Below are 25,326 nucleotides of genomic sequence, written 5' to 3'. Positions count from 1 at the left end.
TTGAGGCTTTTGGGTTTAAGCCTAGTATCCTTACGAAATTTATTCCGTTTTCGTGCTATTTGGTAAATTTATTTCTAGTACTGAAATAAATGTTAAAATCGAATGTTAATAAGGCCCTTTCTCTATGCCACTGTTTCCCCTAGTGGAAGGGCCTCCTATCATGGTCCTACCACTTGGTATTAGGAATTACTGAAATTTATGCCAAATTAACATTCGATTTAACATTTATTTCAGTACTTGGAATGAATTTACCAAGTTTACCCTTACGTCGCTTTTTCCCCTAGTGGAAGCCGAGTTTGCTCGCGGATGTACACGCGTGAACGTGCGCGTGCGTAGACGAGAGAGAGAGTGTGTGCGAGCGAAAAGGAGAGAATAGAGAGGAAGGGCCACGTGCCTCTGGTAGCACGCGACCAACCTAACGGTTTTAGACTCACCCCACACGCTGCTCGAAAACCAGTCCACCCCTTCTCTCTCTCGTCACCCTTGCCGGGGCCGTGTCGGCACCGCTGCTTCAAAACACGCCAGAGGAAACTGTTATTCCATTGGCTCGCGTGGATCTATCCCCCTCGTGTCTTCCCCCTTTCGACTGGCTCCTCGCCCATAGTCAGATTCGCCTTGGCTGATTTCTGCCTGTGGGACAATACTTCTACCGTTTTCCATTTCCCCCCTCCGTTAACTGGTCTGATCTGTGGAAGCTAGGTCTGGATCTCTGGTGATGAAGAATTTTCCGGGAAAAAAGCTTTGATTATTTTTCTGATTTGATTTTTTTTTTTTACGTAGAAATTCAGTTGGGGTTGTTTTAGTGGTTCAGAACTACCATTCTGCTAACATTAAGGTATCCCATTTTATAAACTGTAACTCTAGTTCACTGTCTTTCGAATGACTGTTAACGGAAGGGAACTTAACGAAGGTTTCTTAACCAATATAACATTCTCGATAAAAAAAAAACGAGAGCGAAACAACGTGTCATCCCTCCGGAACAAAACGGAAGCAGTCGTTCATGAAGCGGAGAAAGGAGCCTCTCTCTCTCTATCTCGATCCGTCGCGTCGTTTCTCGATGACGTTCGCCTGATTCACGTCATGCATGAAAACGGACCCGGCGCGAGCATAATCGAATGATGTAAGGCCCTAATAAAATCGTAAGTCGGTTGACAGGCGGTGCACGTAGGCCCCGGAATAATGGATCCTCGGGGCCCGTTCCTCCCCCGTACGGCCAGGGGGTTTGCGCTGCGCATTGTCGGATTCCTTACGTAAGAATGGCGACGAAGAAACGACGCGAAGGCAGATGCTGTTTAGACGGTTTCGACCGCGTTGATACACCTAAAAACGGGAGGAGGAATGGGGAGGAGAGGCGACTTAATGCGATCTTACGAGGAACCGAGGTGCACGCAGGTAAATCGAGAACGGACTCCTTTCGTGACGCACACACGTTTCATCTTCCCGAGAAGGGTGGACGGAGTTTCCTTCGAACGATCACTTCCTAGATCGTCGTGACTCGTAGGTTCTAGAACAAATTTTCTCGATCATAATACGAAATTTGTATGTATGTACACAGTAAATCCTCGATGAATGTTCGAAGGCTCCTTGGCACTGACTAGAAGAGAACCCTAGGTCTAACGTTGACGTTTTCAATGAGGTTTATACTGTGAAATATTTAATGTTCAGTCCCTTCGAACACTCATCGACGATTTACTATATATATATACTTCATCGTCGATCAGTGGGGTTGAATTTTACTCGATTCACGGATGAAACAGGGAAACGGCGAGGGCGATACACAAGGTTCTGTAATTGGGAGGGCCATTACTTTGTGCCCGGTTCCGGGAGCCTCTGTTGCGAATTACGAAACTCGGGGATCGATCGCAGAAGGGCGACCCGCCGCGGAGCCGTGGAAGGAGGAAAAATAAAAGGCAGAAGAAGAAAAAAAATGGAAGAAACGTTGGAGAACGAAGCGCCGAGTAAATTGAGCAAAAAGAAGAGGCCGCGAGATGCAGAGAGAGAGAGAGAGAGACAAAGGGCCAAGTGGTAGGAGGGCGGAGCCGCGAGAGAGGGAGGGGGAGGAGGCGCAAGGAGAACGAGGGATGCAACCGCGAAATCGGGCGAAGCCGTGAAAATAACGATTTCTCCTTTGCGGTGCCGTTCGTTAAACCGAGACAAGCCGGTTTCACGAATGAGGAGCTGGATGACGGTGGCAGAGAGAAGAAGAGAGGAGAGCGACGAGTGTCAGAAGAGAAAAAGAGGATCGAGCGCACGCGGGGTATTCGTGACTCGTCGATATTTTTCCTGAAAGCCGAACGGAATCGACATTTTATGTAGATCGCGAGAAAAGGGCAACGTGCCCTTCTTCGTCGATGCCTGGCCGTTCTCGCTCGAACGGACAAAAACATCGGCGGATCCCACGCAACAGACGATGCAGGTAGATTGGAGAGGGGGTTGGACGGGGCGAGGGAGGAGACGAACGGCGGAGGGCTTTGTTGCGCGGCAGAATTCATCCAGAAAATGGAACTTCTTCGTGGGCGATTGTTGCGTCGCGAACAGAGAAAGCTGCCGCGGCTATTCAGAAACGCGTTCCCCTTGAATTAAATAGAAATATTTGCGTGAATGGAGAACGAGATGGACCTATTTTACGCGCGTAACGCCCTGTTATATGTATACACCTGAATTCAAATTATTGGAATTTAAGTGTGATGACGCTGTCGGAATAACCCTTTAACCCATTTAGACTTTATCGAAGGGCTTCGATGATTACAATTAGAGTATCCATCAGTCCCACCAATATCACCAAAAGCTTCAAAATTGCATAAAAATATTCTTTCTAAAGCTAGTCAAGGGCGTGATCCCCCGATCATCAGAAGCTATCTATAGAAATCAATCATTCGATCGGTGCCATTTCCGAAAAATGTCACTCCCCCCACCCTGCGACTTGGAGGCCAATTCAGGTGTCTTGTTCCGTTTTATCACCTGTCGTACATGACAGTGGTCCAAGCGTAACCCCAGTGTCTGGGTTGTACTTCGCGAAGGTCAGGTCGTCGCCCAGTTTTCCCTCGATACAGTGGAAAAACGTGGAGAAAACCGAGGCGTCGAAGGTCGGGCAGCAGTCGACGAGCGTCCTGAACGCGAAGAGACCACGAACGTCCAGCTGCAGCCCCCTTCGCAGAACGCTTTCTGTTTGCTGCGTGTGCGTGTGTGCGTGCTCAGGGCCCGATCACTGTGGAAATGTGGGTGGGTGATGGATAGACGGTTACCGTGTCACTCGTGCAAACGTTAAACGGACTTCAATGGCTGGAAATTGCATAGGCAGAGGCATTGTGCCCAGGGCCATTTATAATGGCACCTAACCGCGTCGGTGTATGCAGATGCGGGACAAAGAGAGAGCTCGACGATGCGCCGTGAGATACGATCTTGTTCCGGACGAACGAGATTCAAGGCTATTCGCAGCTGAATCGAACCGGGGAGAGGGAATTTAATTGTAACGTTTGATGACGGAATGATCAATTACTTCGATTGCTAATGTTCTGATCACGGAAATACGTCCGTTTCAATTTGTTTATACTGGAAACAGTCTGTAATATATTTCCAACTGGGGGAGAAGAATAAATCTGGAGGATTAATCAAGACATAGTTTGTTTATGTTCAGAGGGAATATTAATCGGTCGAATATAATAATATGAGATCATGCGTAAGATGGAAAGTACAAGTACAATATTCGAATTAGAAGTTTCAAAAGATCGAGTAAATTTGGAAGAAGCAATAGGGGACGAAATGTTGCAGACCATCGAGATGAATGTTCGTCCCTACCAGAGTTTTTCAGAGCGTTCTTCTACAAAAAAGAAAGTACGTTAAAAAACCGTTGATATCGACGTATCCTTTCTACCGCCATTATCCCTCTTCGTCTCTACTCAATTTCATCCTTCTTCCATTAGAAGCGTCGCCGAGAACGTCCGTTGCGTGTTTCCTTTCGAAACCGTCAACCTGCGGAATCTTCCAATCGAAGCCAAACGACGAATAAAGACCGCCAATCGCGTGGCACCGCGATAGTATAAAGAAGAAAAACGTGAAAAAAAAAAGAATAGAGGAACGGTTGCCTTATCTAACTTCGTTCGTACGTTAGCCGAAGTGTTCGCACCTGGCTCGGTTATAGTCCACGATAAACGTTACTTTTTTGCCGCGTGAGACGCCGCGAGGATGTACGAGAACGCGCGCGCGCGCGCGCTCGTAAAAGGGTGGAAAAATTGGGGGGAAACCGTACAGAATTCACCCCAAAAAATCCTTTCTACCCTCGTTCAGCGTCTTTCAACGTCGGATCCAAAGATCGCGGTAGCTTCTCACGGCTGGGGACAAAGAAGAAAAAAAAAGCGTAATTTTCGGTGAAAAGAGGGGAACGAACGACGCGATGCAAATTCAAGGGTAAAAAGGGAAACCGATGCTGCGCGTAGGGTACCTGCGTTTTTCTATCCGCGAGGGGTGGAAAGATCGAAGGCACAGGGGTGTAATCGGCCGCGCAAAAGACCGATCCGAGGACTGGTGGAGTAACTGAAATTTTATAGGGAATCCACCAATACCGACGACTCTCTCTCCTCCGTGTTGTCTAAAGCTGTTCTACCTGACCTATGTGTCGCTTCCCTCTCTCTCTCTCTCTTCTTTCTTTTTTTTTTTCACCGTTTTCAGGGGAATCCACGTCAGGTATGAAGGGGAGGGCACAGATGCGGAGGAGCGAAAATTCAGGGCGAGCACGAATGTTGCGTAGAAATTCACAGGATTTCGAAGCATTTTTTTTTCTCTGTTCTTCATCTTTCATCGTTTGACCTTCTTTCCATCCCTCGACGATCGTTTTGTGCCATCGGTACGACCATCCCCACCTGCGAGCATCGGTCCATTTGTACGAGCGTTTCGCGAGCGTTTATCTCTGTTCCCCGCTTTTGTCCGGGGCCTCGATGGGAAAATTCGAGACCGAGTTCGATCCGAAAGAATGGCTAAGCGACTTCGCTTTCTTGGTCCGACTGGTTCACTGACCCTTGCCCGGTCTCGCGCCCTCGTTGGTTTTTCACTTGGAACCACACGGAGGTGCGAGAATCATCGCTGCATTTCCAAAAAAAAGAACCCTTTTGCTTCTGGACACCAGGCTTCCGAAAGTGTTCGTCGTGCTCTCGTACCATTTTCCCAGTACGCTGCTCGACAGAATTAAAGTCGACAACCTAGTTTCCTTGGATTAGACAGAGCAATAGGAGCTCACACAGTAGCGATCCTCTAATTGTTTCAAACGGTGTACATTCTCCGGAAATTATTTTCTCGGAACACTTGGAATCCCTGATTCAAGGAAACTCCAACGATTCTATAAATAAATTTTCTATGCATATCTAAACAATTTCAAGATGTATATATATTTTTCAAAAAAAATTCCAAAGTGCAGTCTTGCATTACGGTGGGGCAAAACTGAAACTCTGTAGCTCGATACACCGTCCGCCATAGCCGCAAATCCCCCGATCAGAGTGTAAAGGGCTGTCGGTCCCAGGCGTATCGAAGTAATTATTATTAAAAACCGTTATGCCCGGGGTTGAATGCGAATGGCGGCGCGTAAGCTCGTTTTCTCGAACCGAACGAATCGGTTCCGTGCCATTATCCGTGTATACGTACCCCTTTTCGGGTAGATAGGAGGGGGGCGCGCGCGCGTAACACCGAAAGACGAAGGAAAGGGGTGGCGAGGGAGGCCCAGTCATAAGATACGATGATGGATGCACGAGATGGGGTTGTTTCCGCGTGTGTGCGGGGAGGGGCGCGCGCCTAAAGGGCCAAAGGGTTCCCCTCGAATCGTCCAATCGTACGGGGAACCTCGAATACCAACGACCAATCGTCGAGGGCCTTCAGACTTGCGCGATGGTGGGGAGGGTTGCCGGCTCGGTCGTTTCGGGCACAATTTCGTTGCGTCATTCTGACATTCGTTCTGTATCGGTCCTTCGACGAGGATCGGTGGTTCCACGCGACCTTGTTCCGTGGCTCCGTGTGGTTGTTCGCCCTTGAACGTATTCCTTTTACCCTTCGTTTGAATATTCCGAGAGTACCGAAAGTGTGCACGATATATTAATTAATCATACTGTTTACTTGGGAACACCGATCAACTTGTAATCGAATTTCCATTCACCTAGTCTATGAAGTCTTATTCAGTCTCGTTCATTCGGTTCTGTTTTTGTTTTTCGTGTTTTTTTTTTTTTTTACTTTCGACGCAAAAAGTAAATCGGTGAACAAGTGCGCGGTGGTCCGTTCTTTCGTGATGCGGTGGGAACTCGTGCGGACACCGGAAGATCGTTGGTCGTAGAGGCTATTGTTTCCACTACACTCCCATCGAGAATCACGGTCGCTGTGAACGCCGTGGATCTTGGAAACCGGACCGATGTAACGATCGGCAACGGGCCGGTAGGACCCTCGAGAACAAACGAGGCTAAGATGGTCTTCCTTGAGGATCCCAGGATGATCTTTGCGGATATGCGACTACATGCGACCAGCACGCCGACCTCCACCCCGACGCGTTACCATCTTCATCAGAAATACAGGCCACAGAACAACAATGACTGTACGAATTATTCCGTAGATTAACGGGGTTCGATTCGAAATACCGAACTGTTGAACGGAATTTCTCTCTACCCTTCATTCGATCGCTTGTGTTACGGTTTCTGGTTCCTTTGGATTAACTCCATAAAAAATCGAACACTTTTTAACGTATTAAATTTATGTATTGCTGAAAAATTAATCTGTAACATTTGTTTTATTTTTTTTTTTACAGACGCAGACCTCCACGGCGATGTGGACGGACAAGAACTCAGCGGCGACGACAGAAGTATCGTCAGTGACATCCAGGATGCCACCGAGGCGAACCTTGACCATGATTCCATGGACTCGGACAGGGAAGCTCTCAATCTGGTGAGTCCATTTTAAATTTCACAGAATGATATCGCTTGAATCTACAGTGACTCACGCATTCGTTCATAGACTTAAGCAATTTCTACTTATATATTCTCCTTATCATAACTTTTATCATCCTTTTGAAATCAATTTTTCGTCATTTTGAAATAAAATTCGCATTTTGGTAAATAATTTCGTCAAATATAGGACTACCTTTCGTGAACAAACTCGTGAGTCGCTGTATATCATTTCGAATTCCTATAAGAAACATGAACCTCTACTGATCTCGTAGATCCATTAGATAACAGTCGCCTTCTATACCAAAATACACACAAGAATATGTATTTCTTTGTTTCCACGTAAATCTGAGTCCCCATGTAGTAATAAAATTATGTTGCGCACTATTCTTTACACGTTACGTTCTTATTAAATAAAACAAATAAAATGCCAGTATTAGGAACATTTACCCTATATAGGAATAGCGATAGAGGTTCGCTATAAAAGTTTCATTTAATTAAGAATATCCATCAGGTCACGGACGTGTCGCACCGCAACAGCAGCAGCGGTACCAGCGGCAGCGCATCGTCGCCCAGTTCCGGGATCAGCAGCCAGATAACCGGAAGTCATCAGCAACAACAGCACACGGCCAGTCAGCAGAACAATAGCAACTCGCAGGCGGCGCTCGCCGCTCAATTGGTCAGCCAGCAGTTGCTGATGCACGGCTCGTTGGGCGCTCTAGGCCCGCAAGAGATCCAAGCGTTGGCCTCGACCCTGCAGCAACAGCAGCAATCGTTGCAGCAACAGTTGCAGCAACAGTTCGCGATGTTCCAGCAAGCAAATCCCGCAGCAGCGGGCCAGCTTCCGGCGCAGGCGCAATTCTTCTTACAGAATCAGGTTTGTGCACCATTTCCCTCTGTCCGAAGAAATCCTGAAAAGAAGATTCTGATGAAAGTTGAATTTACTTATTCATCGAGCCAATTGTTCGTTCTTCTGAATCATCAGAAGGAGGTTGAAATGATTCTGTAGGCATTTAAACCAAGCTGCTGTTTCAGATTACGATTTCTCGTATTAGCTTTACACTGTCTGGCAAATCAGTCGATCTATAGGGTGATTATAAGAACGAATGTCCAAGGGGTACTTAAACTCAAAAGGCAAATTTTACAGTGTCCTGTGCGCGACAAATATGTGTTTTAATCAACACGTTCGCTAGCACTATATTGTTTCGAAAACGTTCGTCAAAGACCGTGCTAGATTTCCATGAGTTGCTAAAACAGTGATAATGAACAACATGAAGTATAGATGAATATTGAAAAATCCATTCTTCTTTTATCTGACAAAATATGCTGACTTCGCATATTTGTTAACGCTGGTAGCGAACGTGTTAATGATCGACGAAAGATAAATGTTCTTTAAATACACTTTTATAGCCATCAACTTCCAACTACAGAATCTTCTTTCTCATCTAAAGGCGCAAAAACTGCTCAAATTCGGACGCGTTTCGTATCCACTAGCAAAGGAATCCCGCTCGAAGTGTGAAAAACAAAAAGCCACCGTAATACTAACACTCGTACTCCCGTCGTTGTTCTCCCGATACCGAGGCACTCCGTCGAATTACCTACTCGATACGAATTCGATTCGAATCGCGGGACCAAGATGGGGAGGGGGGCCAGGGTGGATCAACGAGGATCGAAAGACGACGTTCCGCCCGGTATCTGATCGACCGGTCCCGAGAGAAGTAGAGACATCTTATTCTTCGAGGACGGTTCGCTCGATTCGACGACGAGATAGCAGCCTGGCGATGTCACAAAGGGACGTGGTTTCTACACGGTTCGATCTCGCGTTTCTCGTTGATCTCGTGAAAAAGCTGTCATTCGTTAAATTATAATATCCTCGAATAATTAAAACACACAACACACATTTCGCACCCTTAACCCTTTCGGTGAGGCATAGTTTTGACGACATAGGTCGGTTTATGAAAATGTAAGACTAGTATAATCAGTATCACGTGTGGAAAATTTTTAAAATAACTTCGTCAGTGATAATCTATAAGATGGATTAGATGGTAAGGTATTAGTTCCAAAAATTATTGCACCGTCGTGTAAACACGTCCATAGTACTTGTAGCGACCAATTAATGAAACGTTTATACATGCTCGTAGCACCGAAATGGTTAATTACCTTCCATGTACGAATCCCTCGAACTCTGTTAATAATACCAAACTCACAGCCATCTCCGTGCTAAAATATTTCCCAGAGCATTGAATCATCCCGCCTGTCGCAACAAGAAAACGAACAAGACATTTCTCACCTGCGTCCCCGTAAAGAAGCTTCCCCTCCCCCCCCCCGATCTTTCGCTTTTTGTTCCCCCGCGAGATCCTGGTGGATCGAAATCCTCACGAAAAATCGATTCACGGACATATCCGGAGGACACACGATGAAAAACGATCTTTTCCTGGATATATACCCGATTCCCAAACGTTTCCACCACCACCGTCGCAGGGGGATGAATGGAAGAGGAGACGAGACGGGGCCTTGCACGTTCACGAAAAAAATTTCTATAGGCTCGTCGGCCGCGAGGAACGCGTGCACGGGGCCTACGTAACCATTCTGGAAAAACTAACAAAACGACTTCGAACTTGAGCAGATTTAATGGCCCAGGGGCCTGGGTATACGCGCGCGCGCGCGCGCGCGTATCTGCGAGCATTAAAGCACGGTCTTCCGTGTCTCTTTTGAAAGGTGCAACAAGGAGATCTCTCTTCGGGGCGCCCCTTCGGCACCTTGCCGCCGGGTTGCCTTTTGTTCCCTCACACGTGGCCAGGCTGTTTCTCTTTCTTTTTTTTTTTCATCTCTCCTCCCGTATCTCTTCCCCTATTTCTTTTCCCCACCGTCTTTTTCGTCCTGGGCCGGTGGCACCCTTCTCAGTTGGTTTTCTTTCCTGGAACACAGTCTCCGGATTAAAGGGTGGGCACACGACCTCCTCGATATCGTCGCGCAACCCTTCCTCGAGTGGCCTCGCAACCTGCGCACGCGGAACCCCTTTCTCTCCAAAGGTTTTATCCTCCACGCAACGGCGTGTGCTCAAAGAGTCTTTGAGGTTTTAGCCTGCGTGCGTAACCGATATTTAATTCCGTCTGACGTCTCCTTCCAGGAGGACTGTCACCGTTAATGTTCGAAGAGGTGCCGCGAGGGCTGACGATTCAATTCAGGGCGGGGGGGGGGGGGGGAACAATTTGCGAAGAACACAGTCGTGTAATGTCATTGGAAAGTTGAGCACGATTTCTCTGGTCTATCCTTTTGCATGAAATATTCAATTTGCTCTTTATTTCAATTAGAAAGAGATTTATTTATCCGTTTGTGTATCGCTTTCTCTTCGGTCGAGTCGTACATTCTTCGTGGAAATCGGGAGAATAAAAGATGGTAAAGTGATGCTCGTAAAAAAGAAGATTCGTAATACATATTCAACACTGTTTCTGCAAAGTATACATAATCAAATCCCCATCAACTAATGTACACATTTCTAAAAAGAATTCAATTATTCCTAATTACGTACAAATTCGTTTCTCCGTTGTACCGCGCTTTCACCTCGTTCACCTTACGAAATCGGCTGAACGAAATAATATGCAGGAAATAGAAACAAAAACACGGTCAAGCTTTCTAATTTCTATTATAATCTGCGTCTTGTTTTTATAAGCCCTGTCTGCAGAATAATAAAGTGGTCGAAGGGGTGTGACAGGTGACATTCATACCTAAATTCTTCGCAACCTGCCGTCTCCGTGGCACGTGTCCGTATTCAAAGCATCCCCGAGCGCGGTGCGTGTCTTCGCGGGCCCAACAATAAGCATAAACAAGCTCCGAAAGGCTCGACCGACACGCGACCAAACCCCCGAAACCCTTTTTTCCTCCCCAGGCGACGTGGTTTCGCACGAGACCCCTTGTACCTCGGCGATCGAGCATCTGTTTAAAGAAAAGGGTGAAGATAATCGATCGTTCCGTAGCACCCTTCGAGCGACTCCTTTACGTATCCTACCTGTCCGCTGGCGCAACACGTGTCGTTCGACGATCGTCTCGAATGAAAATCTCTCTTTCACGATGTTCCCCGTTACGTTGACTGACGCATGGAATTACCGGGTGTTCCTGAGACACGTTTCTTGTTTCTAATTTCTCGCTCCTGTTTCGTACACCTGAGAGCAGTCGATGAAAACACCATTTTCCCGCGGTACACTGTAATTAATATCTCGTGGGGTTCTTAAATAGGATCACGGCTCCTCCGTGACGATTCGCTCTTACGAAACAGCCGGAGAAAACACTTAAATCGTATCATTAAGCATATTTGTAAAAAAAAAAAAAAAATACACGTGGGACCGTTGTCAACCTGTTTGATCAATGGTCGTGAACGTCTTGCAGGGGCTGTTGCAGAGCGGTGGCTACACCTCAAGACCCAGTCATCCCCGCTCACAGTCCATGCAGGTACTGTCTAAAGTATAGAAACCCTTAGTTTTCATTACGTTCCAATCCAAATGGAATTTCTTCTTGGCTTCGTTAAACTGTCAAACGTAGAGACACAACCAAAGTAACAAAATCAGATCGAGAGAAAGAGGGTTGCTCGGTGTCGATGACACGAAGATTGTCTTTGTTATCAGGTGCAGCAGGCAGTGGCGCAGGCAGCCCAGCAGCTGCAAGCTCTGCAAAAACAACAGGCACTTCAGGGCGGCGGAGGTCTGGTTGGTCGAGGTTTGACGCAACAAAGGTCACCGCCGCCTCCTGGCACCCCGCCAGCGGTGAAACAACCACCGACGAGGCTGGAACCGTCGCCTGAAGAGACGACGGATCTAGAGGAGCTCGAGCAGTTCGCGAAAACGTTCAAGCAAAGAAGGATCAAGCTCGGTTTCACACAGGGCGACGTTGGCCTGGCCATGGGGAAACTTTACGGGAACGATTTCTCTCAGACGACGATCTCGAGGTCAGTCTATCGATTCCTTTTCAATTATTTATATTATCTTGTACAGAACTAACATACAGTAGAACCATTTAATTTCGATGCTTCTAATTAACAGTTAACATTTTTCTATACACTCTAAAAAGTATGGTTTCCACAAACACGTTGCTGTCTGAACCGAAGAAGATACATTACAAATTCGTGGGAGCCTTCAAGATTCGGTTCTGTAATCGTTGTATGTTTCGTATTGCAGGTTCGAGGCGCTGAACCTTTCCTTCAAGAACATGTGCAAACTCAAGCCCCTACTGCAGAAATGGCTGGAGGATGCAGATAATTCCTTGAACAACCCCAATTCCCTTTCCAATCCACTCACCACCCCGGAAGCGATCGGCAGGCGGCGGAAGAAGAGGACCTCGATAGAGACCAGCGTGAGGGTGGCGCTGGAAAAGGCGTTCATGCAGAACCCGAAACCTACTTCAGAGGAGATCACCGTGTTGGCGGACAGTTTGGCGATGGAGAAAGAAGTTGTCCGAGTGTGGTTTTGCAATAGGTGAGCTTTTCATTTTATACTACCAATTAACAAAACATCCATTCTTGGAGATACTATTTTCTTGCACGGGATAGCAAAATTCAGACTTCCAACATAAAATGAACCTAATCCTTTCTTTCAGACGGCAAAAAGAAAAGAGGATCAATCCACCCACAGCAGCAATGGGAAGCCCAACGATGGCCTCCCCAGCGCCCTCGGTCTTCGCCTCCCTCGCAACATCCATGTCTGGTAGTCCTCTAGCTCTAACGACGCATTCCTCCGGCATGGGACATTCTCATCCCCATCCGACGCCTCTAAGCTCGCCTCTACCCCTAGCCCTGGTGGCTTCGGCAGGCGGTAACTACCATCCCCTAACCGGCAAATCCCACGAGTGACACCAGCAGTCGACCCATCAAGGGGACGCTATATTTCATCAACACCATCACCAGCAATCGCATCATCATCAGCAACAACAACAACAACAACAACAACGACGTTTGTGCAATCTGCCCGAGTTCTATCATTAAACCTACCCGGGCGATCTTGTCTGCAAACGGCGATGATGCCGCTGGTGGTGTTAACGTAGCCTAGGGATCGACACGCATGGACTTCGATGCCAAATGGAATTTGGCTGCGACACGGAAAGCAAGCAACGATGATGATCGAGACAGAAACGAGACGGGGTCAAGCAATAGAAGACGACTCTGGGAGTGAACGAAGCGTCGACGATGCCCCGGGACACCGAGTGGCACGATACGATTCGATACATATCCTGACGACGAGGTTTCACTCCGTAAAATCGGCTCTCCCACGATCAGGGAGGGGGTGGTAACACGATCGATCTCTCGGCCGGAAGAGGATCGTGGCTGTCGTGCGCACCCTTGCGGTAGCATCTCGTGCAAGGGTGTAATCGACTCGATATGAGTATACGAAGAATGTTTCGGAGAGAACAGTACGAAAAGACTTTTAGATAATTATCCGTTTCGACTTAGGAAATTCGGTGTCGAACGCCCCAAAGATATCCGGAGACGAGAGAGAGAGAGAGAGGTTTGTTGGACATATGGTGGTTCCGTTAAGTTTTGCGTTTTCTACAGTATTATAATTTCTTCCGGTTGCGATCGGCCCGACCGGTAGAAATGGATGTCGGCTTGTAGCGCGCGAATGAAGCTTCAAAAGTATCCGAAGAGTGTTCCGAGCTGAATTCCAAGGAACGGTTTTATGGAAATGAAACTAGAGTAAAAAGTTACTGATAATGTGCAGTCGTTCGAGGTCCTCTGCAATATGAATTGCATGTGGACCATCGAGTAGCAACGACTATACCTGTCCCTGTGTTTATTATAATTGTTCTCACAAGTATCAATCCTACTGACATTGTAAATAATTGTATCGTAAATCTTTTCTCACAGATATCGATTCAGACTTTTCTTCGAAGAAATATGAAAAATTTCGATCGTTCCGAAAATTGACGTCGACGGGAAGCAATGGCATATCCCCCAAATCGTTACTTGAAATCGAATTACTTTGAAGCCTTCATTCTCCGCGCACTTGACGGTACACGCTCGCGTTCAAGGTTCACTCGCAAGATGCAATTAATGACACGAATGTGCAGCCGGTCGCCATAAAGAAGGCCCTTAATCGGCTTCGCCCGAGTTATCATTTGAATTATCATGAAATATTTATCAGACCGGTGAACCGTTCGACGGTACACATACACACCACACACATACCCACACACGTGTGTAAGTATAATTATCGACTGGTTTCCCTCGCGCTGGTTCCTCGATTCTCTTTTTTTGTGGCCCCGTCCGTACATGCGCTTTTATTGCACCGACTACATTACAGTTTCATTCGGCGATCTTGAACTATTCTTCGTTCGAATTTTACGATCGTGAACGAGAGAGCCGACGACCGTTCGGAGGACGATCGGTTCTTTGCGTTTTGTGTCTACGCGTTCGAATCGCGACGGTAAACGCGAGCACACGTGAAGTAAACAAGGGAGGAAGTACATTGGGAGGAACAAAAAAAAAGAAAAAAGAAACACCTTCCCCGTAGTTTCGAACAGTGTGCATCGTGTCGCAAACGAGAGACGGTTCCTTCGAAGAGAACGGGAGTTCTTCGGGAGTGCTCGCCTCTCCGTGGTAAGCAGGGTTTACGTGCCACCGGCGTGGAAGCAGTCGTCATTTCAAGATCGTGAACCTCGTCCGTTATTAACGAAGATAATCGAAGAATGTTCCAGTGAGATTGTACTCGTCGATCGTTCGTAGAAGCTATTCAAAAGAAATTTGTCAAAGCTTTACTTATTCACTGCCACGGGAAAGAATATAAGTAGCGTCTACGGTAAATTAATTTCGACGGAATCGTCTTGTATTTTAGATAAAAATCGGCGCTTATATATTCCGTCGGACGAGTTCCCGATCTTCAAGCTCCGAGGCCACGCTCCGACGTCGGTGGTGAAAAAATGCGGCGAGGTCCGACAATACGTTTGTACATATTATTAACCGCTGTAACGTTCGCGCGCGTGTCTGTCGTCATACATATCCGTGTCCTGAATCTGTATATATATTATATATTGAAATTCACGCCAACGTTGCGATTCGTGAAATCAACGAGAATACGATTGGTGGCTCGTTCCTCGACCGTTAGGCCCCGAACGGTAATCTTTCGAGATATCGGTGTTCCTTTATAATAACAATATTAATGTAATCTTATTAAAATTATTAAGGCTAATCATTTTTAAGTAACAATTCTCAAGCCAAAGTTATATTCTCCGTATAATAAAGCGAGAAACAAAGAAAATTAAAACTGTTAACTCTATAAGACAGGCGCCACTCGAATCCACTAGTCCTATCACAGAATTCGGGGCAACGATTTTACTTTTAACAATTTTTACGAATGGACACTAAACTATTTTATATTTACGAAGAAATGAACGATACGGGGGCGGGGGGAACGTTCGTCTTGCTCGCTGGTTTTCGTTTGGTCAGCGATCAAATTGTCATACGAGCCGCGACGCTGGTGACTTGAACGCGTGGTCGAACGAAAACCGTCGTCGAACGAGCTCACGTCTCGTATTCTCCGTGAGACGTCTTTTGGGCAGACACACGAAGGTTTAGCTCTTGTAGATACGTGCGGTATGTGTACGCAACATAATTATACATATATAGCGCATGTACGTTTATTACGGGTCGAATAAACACGCGTCCAAGAGGCTGGAGAGTTCGCGCGATTCTCTGCAAATTTTCGACGACGTAATACGTTTTTACAACCCTAATCGAGGCTCAAGAGTTCCAAGAGAGGCTATAAAGACACCCCCGTGTCGGGAGCGTGAACTCTCCGAATTTTGGGCGTGTAACATCGACCCTTACCAATGTGGTGAACTCCCGGTGACTAATTAAAGGCTATGATGTTAAGTGAGAATTGTGTGTGTGTGTGTGTGTGTGTGTGTGTGATTGAGTGTATGTGTATACGCGTACACAGAGAAATTGCGCGCAGAAGCCGACGGACACACGCGTCGGAGATATGCATGTATAAATATACATATTATATATAGATATATATAAATGTATATAAAGTAAAGCGTGTTGTAAATAATAGAGGGAATCGATATAGCGAGCGGCAATTACCGAATCCGCGGCGGTTGTGTTGCCGTAGCGATCATTTCATATTATTACGACCGATAATTATTAAGTATTCTTAATTGGTAGGTATCATCGAGCGACGCTGGGTGTCGAGACCGGAAGTCGAAGGGGGTTGAGAGTGAAAAAATTCTCATTTTAACGTTGTAGATAGTCTCCGAATCCTTTCCCTGTTCTTTTCTTTTTTTCTCTTTTTTAGTACGAAATAATGATCACGCACCACTGCAGATACTTAAGTTTCATCAGATCGCGCGCTTATTTACCGTTCATAAATAGATCGAATGTAATGTTTTTTTTTTTGTAATTAAAATTCGAGACATTCGGCTTTCGAACCCCCCCCCCCCCTCCCCCCTCCAGACTTTATCGTCGAAAATATCAGCGCGTTTCAACCGTGTACATTTGTTGCGTGATTTTTCCACCCTTCTTTTTTTCTTTAAATGTATACATATATACACTGCGTCGAGCGTGCGTTGTTGAGTCGGAAATGTATGTGCGTATCCTCTACCGATGTATGTATATATGTATATTTGATATTATATTATATGTAATTTTCTACGGAAGCTAGATCGACGCGACACGATATATTACAATATATATATTTTCCCGTATTTTAATATATTCTGCTCGCGCGATTATATATAATATAATATACGCGCATGTATGTGTGATGCGAACGCGTACGAGACCCGGATCTCATATCGATCAAGCACGCGTCCTATCGTTCGATCAATCGTGTCCTCCACTTTCTGTATCCCCGTGCACAAGTACGACCGCGTTATCATCGCCCATTTTCCTCGACCTCCTATCATCCCCTCCGCCCCATCCCCCTCATTTACTTCGTTTTTACTTCGAACATTAACTTCCTGAGTCGTGGACCAAGCTGTAGCGAAACAAAAGCGCGAACGAGAGCAAATGAGAGAGAACGTGATAGACAAACAGAGAGAGAAAGAGAGAGAGAGAAAGCGAGAGAGAATCTGAGTTGAACACGAAAACAAAGCGATACGAGAAAGAAAAAAAGAGTTCCTAGAGTACCCGTGTCGAGTGCGTTAGACGTTTTATAGATATCACGGAAAACAAATGAGAAACGGATTAAAAGGAAAGAAAAGGTGAGAAGGTGACCAGAGAATGGAAAGAGGGACAAAGTTACGGAAATGGTGGGAGAATATTCCATATTCCTTATCCTTCTTCTCGTTTCATCTCGTATGGCGGAGATGCATAATGTTGTAGATAGAAAAAGAGTATGAGAGAAAGAGAAAAAGAAGTTAGCTAATCCCTCGCCAACCCCCGCCCCCTCTAATTGACGTGTGATTGGTTCATTGATCGCGAGCTTCGATGAGCCGGCGCATTCCGCGAGTGAATAGACACATTATTACAGTGATTATTATTATTATTATTAATTATTAATTATTATTATTAATTATTATTATTTCATTATATTTTAACTTTTATTATTTGAAAATAAAAGTACTAGACAGACTTTAGTTATTTTGGTTCCTTTGATTTCTTTTCTGTGCTCCAGTAACCCTTTTGTTTCCTTTGTTTTTCATTATGTTTCCTGGAAATAGGGTAAAAAGACGAATCGACAAAGCATGCACCACGACGATATCATTATTTCCTGATAGACGCCAAGTGCGTTCAGTTTTTGGTTTTTCTTCAAGGTGAACTGCTCGCCACGTGTCACCGGCGAAAATGCACGAGATTTTGCTCTTACCGTCCCAATCGCGTTCTTTCTGTATATACGTTGGCTATTAACGTAGAAGATATATGAAAACGAAATCGAAACCGCGACCGAGTGAGCAGGTGAAAAAAAAACGGCTGCACGACGCGACGAAAACGAGGCCACCAACGCAGGTATACCGTGTTAGGCATCTAATCAATCACGTAGAAGTGTATAGTTGTCTTCTGAGAGGAATCTAGCGTTACTATAGGGATCTACTAACGAATTCGATGTGTAACTGATAAATTATGGGACGCTAGCGTCGTTCGACTCGATGCGTAGGAATAACGATTAATTGATAAAGAAAAAAAAGATTACCATTAACGATAGTATTATTAAGTACGAACCAGATAAACGTTAGGTGAAAGAAAAAGAGGAGCACGGTATGACAGTTCTTAAAATGGAAATAGTAATTCTAATAGTAGAGTCGCGAGGTACGGGAAGGGACCCCCGTTCGACGACAAAGACGTCTAAACTATTTTGTACCATGAATTAGTAGCGGTTGTCGCGAGCTACGCGATCTTTTTAAGTATACATCCCGCGATCGCGAGTGATTTAATATCGCAGAACGCGAGTACGATTAGGAATACAATTATTTGCGACGCGCGTTTCTGACGTCGGCCCTCAAGATCCTCCAAATTCACCGGAAGCCAGAGTGAGAGGGAGAGAAAATGATTGAGAGAGACAACGAGTGAGTGTGCGTGCATGGCGCTGTATAAATAAAGTCATATCAATCTCGAATAGTTCATGTTATCTAGGATACGCTATTATTACGATCATTATCACAATATGATTAATAAGAATATTGTAATTATATAATAAACTGCGTCATAGATACTTCACTGGTTAAATTTATCTCGATACTACTCTAATGTTAATGCTTCTAAATTGATATTGTGCATTAACAATTGCTGGTCATAGTGTTTTTAATAAACATTTCACTACTTTACATAAAACAGGAGTGATCAGACGGATCTGTGGCGCCATCCACGGCGAATTGCTCAAGCTACTAACCAATTACTCCCACGCTCGCTTTGTCAGATGGCGCAAGAATGCTTCTTATACGTTCAGTTTATGTACGTGTTAAATTAAATTAAAACCATAGGCATATACATATAATAGACTGTGCGGTCTTATACATATATACGGACAGTTGATGTCTTCACCAAGCGCAAGATTTGAAGTTTAATAAACGTAGATTAATAAAATGTAGTACTTCAAAAACAGAAGTCACAAGACCATTGTCAAAATCACACATAAATGTTCCCTGTTGTCACTGGGTCCCGTCAAGCACTCCTCGTGTACTTCATATTTGGTCTCACAGCGTTATATGGACAGCATTTGACTTGACCAAGCACTCGATTTGTAGCTTAAAGAACATAGATTAGCCCCCTGTCATTTACAATAACAATAAACGACCAGAACACTGTTAAAATAGCATTTAAACGCGGAATACCACTATTTTTTCGACCGGTGGCGCCACCCGTGGCAAATTGCTGAAACTCCTAGCCAAATCATACCGACAAGTGAGTGAAAATTCCTAGTGATGGAAAAATGCGAATATCTCAGTAATTAGACGCTCAAAGTTAACGTTGCTAGTCTTAAATTATTTCCCACTATTCAATGCGTCGACCCAATGCAGCAGAACTCCATAATTAGTGGAATTATTTCTACCAGTGTTGATAGTAGATATGCAGTTGTGACAGAAATAATTCTTACAATTATGGAGTGCTACGGTATTGAGTCGATGCATTGGGACATCAGGAGTAATTTGAGACTAACTGCGTTCATTCTAAGCGCCTATTTACTGAGATATTCGCATTTTTCCATCACTAGGAATTTTCACTCACTTGTCGGTACGATTTGGCTAGGAGTTTCAGCAATTTGCCACGGGTGGCGCCACCGGTCGAAAAAATAGTGGTATTCAGCGTTTAAATGCTATTTTAACAGTGTTCTGGTCGTTTATTGTTATTGTAAATGACAGAGGATTAATCTATGTTCTTTAAGCTACAAATTGAATGCTCGGTCAAGACGAAAGCTGTTAGTATAACGTTGTAAGAGTTGTTCAAAGTGAACTAAACAGGGTACGCATGACGGGATACAGTGTGAACCATTGCAAATAAATGTGATTTTAACAATGTTCTTGTAATTACTGGTTTCCAGTAGCTAGAAAGAACTAATCTACGTTGCTCAAACTTCGAATTAAATGCGTGACGAGGAAAAATGATGCCCGTTCAGCGGTGCAAATGTAATTGAAACTGATGCAAGTAGGGTTGCCGCCCCATAAGGGGCTACGGTAATACAGGCATAACTAATTTTACTAATTCAGGGGTTCTGCACTATTGGGTCCATGCATTAAGTCCGGAGGAACAATTTGAGACTAATGACGTTCATTTTAAATACTTAATTATTGAGATATTCGCATTTTTCCAACACTAGAAATTTTCACTCACCTGTCGGTATGATTTGGCTAGGAGTTTCAGCAATTTGCCACGGGTGGCGCCACCGGTCGAAAAAATAGTGGTATTCCGCGTTTAAATGCTATTTTAACAGTGTTCTGGTCGTTTATTGTTATTGTAAATGACAGAGGATTAATCTATGTTCTTTAAGCTACAAATTGAATGCTCGGTCAAGACGAAAGCTGTTAGTATAACGTTGTAAGAGTTGTTCAAAGTGAACTAAACAGGGTACGCATGACGGGATACAGTGTGAACCATTGCAAATAAATGTGATTTTAACAATGTTCTTGTAATTACTGGTTTCCAGTAGCTAGAAAGAACTAGTCTACGTTATTCAAACTTCGAATTTAATGCGTGAGGAGGAAAAATGATGCCCGTTCAGCGGTGTAAATACGATCGAAATCTGTTGCAAGTAGGGTTGCCGCCCCATAAGGAGCTACGGTAATACAAGCATAACTAATTTTACTAATTCAGGGGTTCTGCACTATTGGGTCCATGCATTAAGCCCTGAGGAACAATTTGAGACTAATGACGTTCATTTTGAGTACTTAATTACTGAGATATTCGCATTTTTCCATCACTAGGAATTTTCACTCATCTGTCGGTATGATTTGGCTAACAGTTTGAGGGAATTGCCACGGGTGGCGCCACCGGTCGAAAAAATAGTGGTATTCCGCGTTTAAATGAGATTTTAACAGTGTTCTGGTCGTTTATTGTTATTGTCAATGATAGAGGATTAATCTATGTTCTTTAAGCTACAAATTGAATGCTCGGTCAAGACGATAGCTGTTTGTATAACATTGTAAGAGTTGTTCAAAGTGAACTAAACAGGGTACGCATGAAGGGATGCACTGTCGATCGTAGCAAACAGTTATGAATTTAACAATATTCTTGTAATTACTGGTTCCGAGCTGCTAGAGAGTACTAATCTAAGTTCTTTAAACTTCGAATGTAATGCGTGACGAAGAAAAAGGATGCCCGTGGAAATAAAACAAAAGGATGCCCCTGAATCTTGGATTCAGAAATATGCCGGAAAAATTGGGGAATTTATAGGACATTTAGTGGCGGCCCCACCAGTTGGTGGCGGAAATTGGAACTAATTCCAGAACTTCTTCGATAGTTTGCGAAGACGTCACTAAAGTAAGGACTTACGATCGCAGTGAGCAAATTCACTCAAGATAAAAAAATCGCAATCACGATCGTGAATGAAATTAAATCACGACTGTGATCGTGATTCGGCGATCACTGTGTTAAAGCACCGTTAGTGATTTCGCACGCCATCTTTACTGACACTAAATTCAAGAAACATTGCCACAACAGAACGCCGAATGCGCCAACTATGAAGAATATAGGGAAATAACAAGATGACAAGCATTCGGCAATACATAGAGACTATCAGAAAAATGGCGCTCGCTGAAGTTTGCGGTCTCAATTCATTTGTTGATTTTAATGCAACACGCGAGAAAGATTACTTCTCACAAGAAATTGAAGCTTACAGCAGAAATTTCATTAACCATGTACAGCTGGCTGTACCACCATACAGAAATGTAAGTAGATTATCTAAAACATTAATATTTCACTTCTTGAGTAGCTACATTTAAATTTGCAACATCATGTGCTTACTCTTTGCAAACAATACACTATATTATACATTTCAGTATGTATATATTTAAATAGTTCTACAACCTATGATTTCTCTTTATAAATGAATATTCATGTTTTTGCAGTATAAATTAATAAAACTCGAAACTTCATTCATAGGTTAAAAGCTGATAGGCAAACTGAAATTCATGTAATTGTTAAGTATGAATTTTGTTATGTACAGCCAGCTGAAAATTTGGCCCGCCTTGCAGATGGAACTGATGAAACTGGAAAACACTTGAAGATCAAATTTGATCATGGAACTACCACATTGGGTTTCCAATACAAGGGTGGCATTATCCTTGCTGTCGATTCACGTGCAACAGGAGGACAATTCATTGGTATACTATAATAATATATATAAATAAAAAAATTTGATGAAAAAATTCTACAATCTTTTCTCATAGGTTCATCTACCATGAAGAAGATAGTTGAGATTAATAACTATCTTCTTGGAACTTTGGCTGGTGGTGCTGCTGACTGTGTCTATTGGGACCGTATATTGGCAAAGGAATGTCGTATGTATGAACTAAGAAATAGAGAACGCATTTCTATTGCAGCTGCTAGTAAGCTTCTATCAAATATGGTATATAATTACAAAGGAATGGGATTAAGTATGGGTAAGTTTGAGTTTTTTTAAGTAACTAACACTTTATCCCTTTGTGTAGACAGATAATAAAGTATTGATTAATAGGTATGATGCTTGCTGGTTGGGACAAAAGAGGACCTGGTCTGTATTACGTTGATTCAGAAGGTACTCGTACTCCAGGAAAAGTTTTCAGTGTGGGTTCTGGATCAATCTATGCATTTGGTGCATTAGACTCTGGATACCACTGGGATCTATCTGATGAAGAAGCTTATGAACTTGGCAGAAGGTCAATTTACCATGCCACCCACAGAGATGCTTACTCTGGTGGAATTGTGAGAGGTATGTACTAACTATAACAAGATATGCACACGATATATAACAAAACAAATTTCTTTTACAGTATATCACATGAAGTCAACAGGTTGGATACATATTTCTGATGAAGACTGCAAGGATCTTCACTACATGTACCAAGATCAAAAGAAACAGGGAAATAATTAGTAGAAATTATGCATTCTTGTATTCTCTCAAATGTTTTCTTTAATAAAACCAATTTTTAAAAATGGAAATGTCTGCCATGTTTATATATTTGTAACCCGTATCTAATTCTCGAAGATGCGTAGTTTAACTAATATCAATGATATTTTTTTTATATAACTAAACATCTCGAATAAATATTGGATTCAGCATTTCGCATGAACAAAGACAGGTTACACGGAACAGATAAAGAGAAAGGAACATGTCTGACAACCACCGGCCTCCCCACTGCCGTCATCTACTTATTACAGCGCCAGCCGCCATCGAGTCGTGCAAGTCAGTGTAATTGTGATTGGTGGTGCAGTGCAACAAGCGAAACGTTCCTTGAAGCGAAGCAAGCGCAATAATATTTTCGTCTATCAATCGGTGTACAGATGTCGAGTACCGACGAATGCAAGCTGAAGGGTGGACACCCTCCTGCAGGTAACGAATTAAGTCGTAATTTCTCTTCAAAGACTGGAAAAGGTTAATATATTTGCACAATCCGTTGATGACGTAGTATACACCTGCCTGGATATTTCAAGGCCACCTAATCGTTTAACTTTCTTCATTAAAAAAAACGTATACTTGTTCATATTTTTACCACAGTAAAAGCTGGCGGTATGAGAATTACTCAGCATAAAACACCAAAAGAGGATCGTGAAATGAAGCCAGTGAAAGATGCTGACGAAAGTAAACCGTCGAGTAGGTAAGCGCCGATGTCATTTGATTTACGATAACAAAATTGCGCAACGTAAAATCGAAAAACGATATAGAACCTGGAATTGATATGTTAAAAACAGTATCGTTCCTTTAATCGGTTGATAAACAACTATAACATGATAAAGATACAGACTGACCGTCAGGATAGCAACTGTTTACAGCCAATGACGCGTACGTGTAGCCTGATTCGGTACATCTGCCATACTTGCGATAAACGTCGCTATCCGTATTACGCACATAAATGAAGCAATATGGCACTGTCAAAACATGTTTTTACAAAAAAGAAAACCCTGTTATTTCGATATGAGAACAGTATTATTCAGGAGAATACTGTTTTTTTTATAATTTTTTTTAACAGAGATTACAAACTTTAATTTTATTTCAGTCCACCGAAAACCATAATGATCAGTGGTGCCCCTGCAAAGGGAAATGCAGACTTTCCTCCAGAAGCTGTGCAAAACTTCCATGAAAAGCCTATACCAACTCATGAAGCACGTCCAATTCATTGTTCGCGTCCCATCATCATCCAACAGCCCAGGAAATGAACAACATGTGGGCTTTATATCAGAGGGGCTATATTTGAAAACAGTAGCCTATACATATTAAGTTTAAAAAAAGAAAAAAAAAAGAATTATAGATATACATACATGTATGTACGTACTTAACAAGTTTCTTTGGGATATAATAATCGGCTGTGCAAACAGAATTTTCTAATACAAACACACAATCTGTTTCCCAAGAAACTGTGGTTTTCTGTAACGCGAAACGAAGTACCTCGCGAGAGTTTATTACTGTTATTAAGAGAAGAAAGAATTTATTTTTGATGCAGCGCCGCGTGATTCCTGTATCTGCATTTAGGCGAACGATCGACTCCGACTGATCGGATTATCGTCCGTACAGACGCAACTATTAAACTATTATATCTGTACCACGCTGTTATCTATTTTGTAATCACTTTATTAGACGCGTTATACTGTAGAGTACATGTAACCGTCTTCGGGACCAGAACGCATTTCAAGATGTACGACTCGAGGAACTAATATTACTCCACTTTATTTCGTTTTCGAGTTTCCCCATCCTTGTATTGTAGTCTACCTTAGATATTGTAGAAATTCGGCCGATCTCTGTAAAATTTGCAATTTAATTGTCCTGAAATCAATGTACTGTACTATCCTACGAGCATAATTGTCAACGGTGTAAATGTTGAACGAGATTCGTCACGTTGGCCACAGTTTGTATGAGACTTAAAGGAAATAAATATACGTTCTTATACGTAAATAATAATATATTTTAATCAGTTCATTCCATTCTTATACTCCGTTATTATTATGGGTTCGCTCCTTTTCATACGAAACAGTGTTTAACGTCTGGTTTTAGGAAATATTTATAAATTTTCCAGCATTTGAAAAACCGTACACGTTTCAAGGATTAGTTCCCAGACACGGTGCTTCATGTGAAAGGGTTCGTTAGGGTCTGACCGCGGTCAGGCGGTCACGCGATGTCGTTGGTAACCGTAAGTAGCATTGAACAGTGTCGTCATGGTGACTGGTATGAATTGTACAAACATAGCCGCATTGATGTGTCAAAGGCTGAATGAAAAGACTGTTCGAGTGGAGCTTCCTTCCTGATGTGTAAAGATGTGAATGCGTTACGGTCCGTGAACGCTGTTTCCGTCTGAAAATTTT

The 25,326-nt window shown here is 43.6% G+C and overlaps 3 protein-coding genes across 3 annotated transcripts in view; all 3 read left to right on the top strand.

The window, feature by feature from the left end:
- Nucleotides 1–12,756, top strand: part of LOC107192217 (POU domain, class 2, transcription factor 1-like) — a 121,334-nt gene extending 108,578 nt beyond the window's left edge. Inside the window, exons 5-10 of the mRNA XM_015581427.1 lie at nucleotides 6,779–6,915; nucleotides 7,429–7,791; nucleotides 11,301–11,363; nucleotides 11,537–11,856; nucleotides 12,086–12,382; nucleotides 12,504–12,756. Coding sequence (XP_015436913.1) covers nucleotides 6,779–6,915; nucleotides 7,429–7,791; nucleotides 11,301–11,363; nucleotides 11,537–11,856; nucleotides 12,086–12,382; nucleotides 12,504–12,756 — 1,433 coding nt within the window. The remainder of the gene's footprint in view (nucleotides 1–6,778; nucleotides 6,916–7,428; nucleotides 7,792–11,300; nucleotides 11,364–11,536; nucleotides 11,857–12,085; nucleotides 12,383–12,503) is intronic.
- An 8,782-nt stretch (nucleotides 12,757–21,538) lies between these two features.
- Nucleotides 21,539–22,971, top strand: LOC107192221 (proteasome subunit beta type-5). Its single transcript, XM_015581431.1, has 5 exons — nucleotides 21,539–21,719; nucleotides 21,998–22,154; nucleotides 22,221–22,433; nucleotides 22,508–22,741; nucleotides 22,803–22,971. Exons 1-5 carry the CDS (start codon nucleotides 21,576–21,578, stop codon nucleotides 22,901–22,903), a joined length of 849 nt encoding a protein of 282 aa, XP_015436917.1. The 5' UTR covers nucleotides 21,539–21,575; the 3' UTR covers nucleotides 22,904–22,971.
- Nucleotides 22,972–23,207: 236 nt separating this feature from the next.
- LOC107192227 (death-associated protein 1) lies at nucleotides 23,208–24,913 on the top strand. The gene is made up of 3 exons (XM_015581438.1): nucleotides 23,208–23,362; nucleotides 23,528–23,627; nucleotides 24,027–24,913. Exons 1-3 carry the CDS (start codon nucleotides 23,314–23,316, stop codon nucleotides 24,184–24,186), a joined length of 309 nt encoding a protein of 102 aa, XP_015436924.1. The 5' UTR covers nucleotides 23,208–23,313; the 3' UTR covers nucleotides 24,187–24,913.
- The last annotated feature ends 413 nt before the right edge of the window (nucleotides 24,914–25,326 follow it).

This window comes from Dufourea novaeangliae, unplaced genomic scaffold (genome assembly GCF_001272555.1).
Source record: "Dufourea novaeangliae isolate 0120121106 unplaced genomic scaffold, ASM127255v1 scaffold299, whole genome shotgun sequence".
In the NCBI taxonomy this organism is placed as follows: Eukaryota; Metazoa; Arthropoda; class Insecta; order Hymenoptera; family Halictidae; genus Dufourea; species Dufourea novaeangliae.
This window is presented reverse-complemented; position numbering and strand designations above follow the sequence as displayed.

Excerpts from the sequence above, each read along its gene's own strand:
- LOC107192221 (XM_015581431.1), top strand. The coding sequence starts at position 21,576 with ATGGCGCTCGCTGAAGTTTGCGGTCTCAATTCATTTGTTGATTTTAAT. Across the intron at positions 21,720-21,997 it reads CTGTACCACCATACAGAAAT|CCAGCTGAAAATTTGGCCCG; the intron begins GTAAGTAGATTA and ends TGTTATGTACAG. Across the intron at positions 22,742-22,802 it reads CTCTGGTGGAATTGTGAGAG|TATATCACATGAAGTCAACA; the intron begins GTATGTACTAAC and ends TTTCTTTTACAG.
- LOC107192227 (XM_015581438.1), top strand. The coding sequence starts at position 23,314 with ATGTCGAGTACCGACGAATGCAAGCTGAAGGGTGGACACCCTCCTGCA. Across the intron at positions 23,363-23,527 it reads GGGTGGACACCCTCCTGCAG|TAAAAGCTGGCGGTATGAGA; the intron begins GTAACGAATTAA and ends TTTTTACCACAG. Across the intron at positions 23,628-24,026 it reads GAAAGTAAACCGTCGAGTAG|TCCACCGAAAACCATAATGA; the intron begins GTAAGCGCCGAT and ends ATTTTATTTCAG.